This window comes from Gorilla gorilla, chromosome 11, assembly GCF_029281585.2.
Source record: "Gorilla gorilla gorilla isolate KB3781 chromosome 11, NHGRI_mGorGor1-v2.1_pri, whole genome shotgun sequence".
Taxonomy (NCBI): domain Eukaryota; kingdom Metazoa; phylum Chordata; class Mammalia; order Primates; family Hominidae; genus Gorilla; species Gorilla gorilla.
In genome coordinates, this window is record NC_073235.2 from 84,164,682 (window position 1) to 84,165,635 (window position 954).

The window sequence follows — 954 nt, forward strand, 5'->3', positions numbered from 1 at the left end:
CAGGTGCTGCATTGAAAGGAATCAGTAATTACAAGGAGACTGAAGATAAATGTTTCCCTGACAGTGAAGGCAGATTTTAGTGTTTTAGAAACTGGCATGACTTCACAGTGTTTGAATTGAACATTAATGGGATTTTAGAAGAAATAGCTGACTGGGAATGTTGACACTTGCTATTCAAAAGACTCTAGGCTGGCAGCCACAGGAACTTCATTAAGGCAAATGTATAGACTTAAAAGAGTAAAGTGGTTGTGACAAAAAGGATGACAATATCCCAGAGGAAGTAACCACAGTAAAGAAAAACAGGCGGGCCGTAGGAGGAAGATGGCGGTGGGGTCGCGCGTTACCCGGGAGGAGATTAAGACGGAGCCAGAGAACCCGATCAACCGTGAGAAAACATGCCTGCTGCTGCTGCGCATCTTCACCACCAATAATGGCCACCACCACCGAACGGACGAGTTTTCCCGGGGAAACGTACAGTCCAGAGAGTTGCAGATCTACGCTTGGATGGATGCAACCTTGAAAGAACTGACAAGCTTGGTAAAAGAAGTCTACCCAGAAGCTAGAAAGAAGGGCACTCTCTTCAATTTTGCAGTCGTTTTTACAGATGTTAAAAGACCTGGCTATCGAGTTAAGAAAGTTGGTAGCACCAAGTCTGGCAGAAAGGGGACTGATGATTCCATGATCCTGCCGTCGCAGAAGTTCTAGGTAGATTACCTGGACATAGCAATTACCCCTCCACATCGGGCACCACCTCCTTCAGGGCACATGAGACCACATTAAATTCTATTTACTATTTCTTGTATTTATTTTTTGGTCAGTTATGTAAAATAAACTTACTCTTTTTCCTCCCCAGATTATTGTCATTAAGCCTTTGAATTCTAAGCAAATTATAATCCATCATCTATTTAGGAATTAGATTTGGATGTGCTATTGTATAATTACTAATTCAAAGTC

The 954-nt window shown here is 42.3% G+C and overlaps 1 protein-coding gene across 1 annotated transcript; it reads left to right on the forward strand.

Moving 5' to 3' along the window:
* The first annotated feature begins 321 nt into the window (after positions 1-321).
* On the forward strand, positions 322-725 carry LOC109024826 (histone deacetylase complex subunit SAP18-like). The gene has a single exon (XM_055380335.2). It carries the CDS (start codon positions 322-324, stop codon positions 703-705), a length of 384 nt encoding a protein of 127 aa, XP_055236310.1. The 3' UTR covers positions 706-725.
* Positions 726-954: the final 229 nt, after the last annotated feature.

What these genes read in the sequence shown, in the direction of transcription:
- LOC109024826 (XM_055380335.2), top strand. Translation starts at nt 322, where the DNA reads ATGGCGGTGGGGTCGCGCGTTACCCGGGAGGAGATTAAGACGGAGCCA.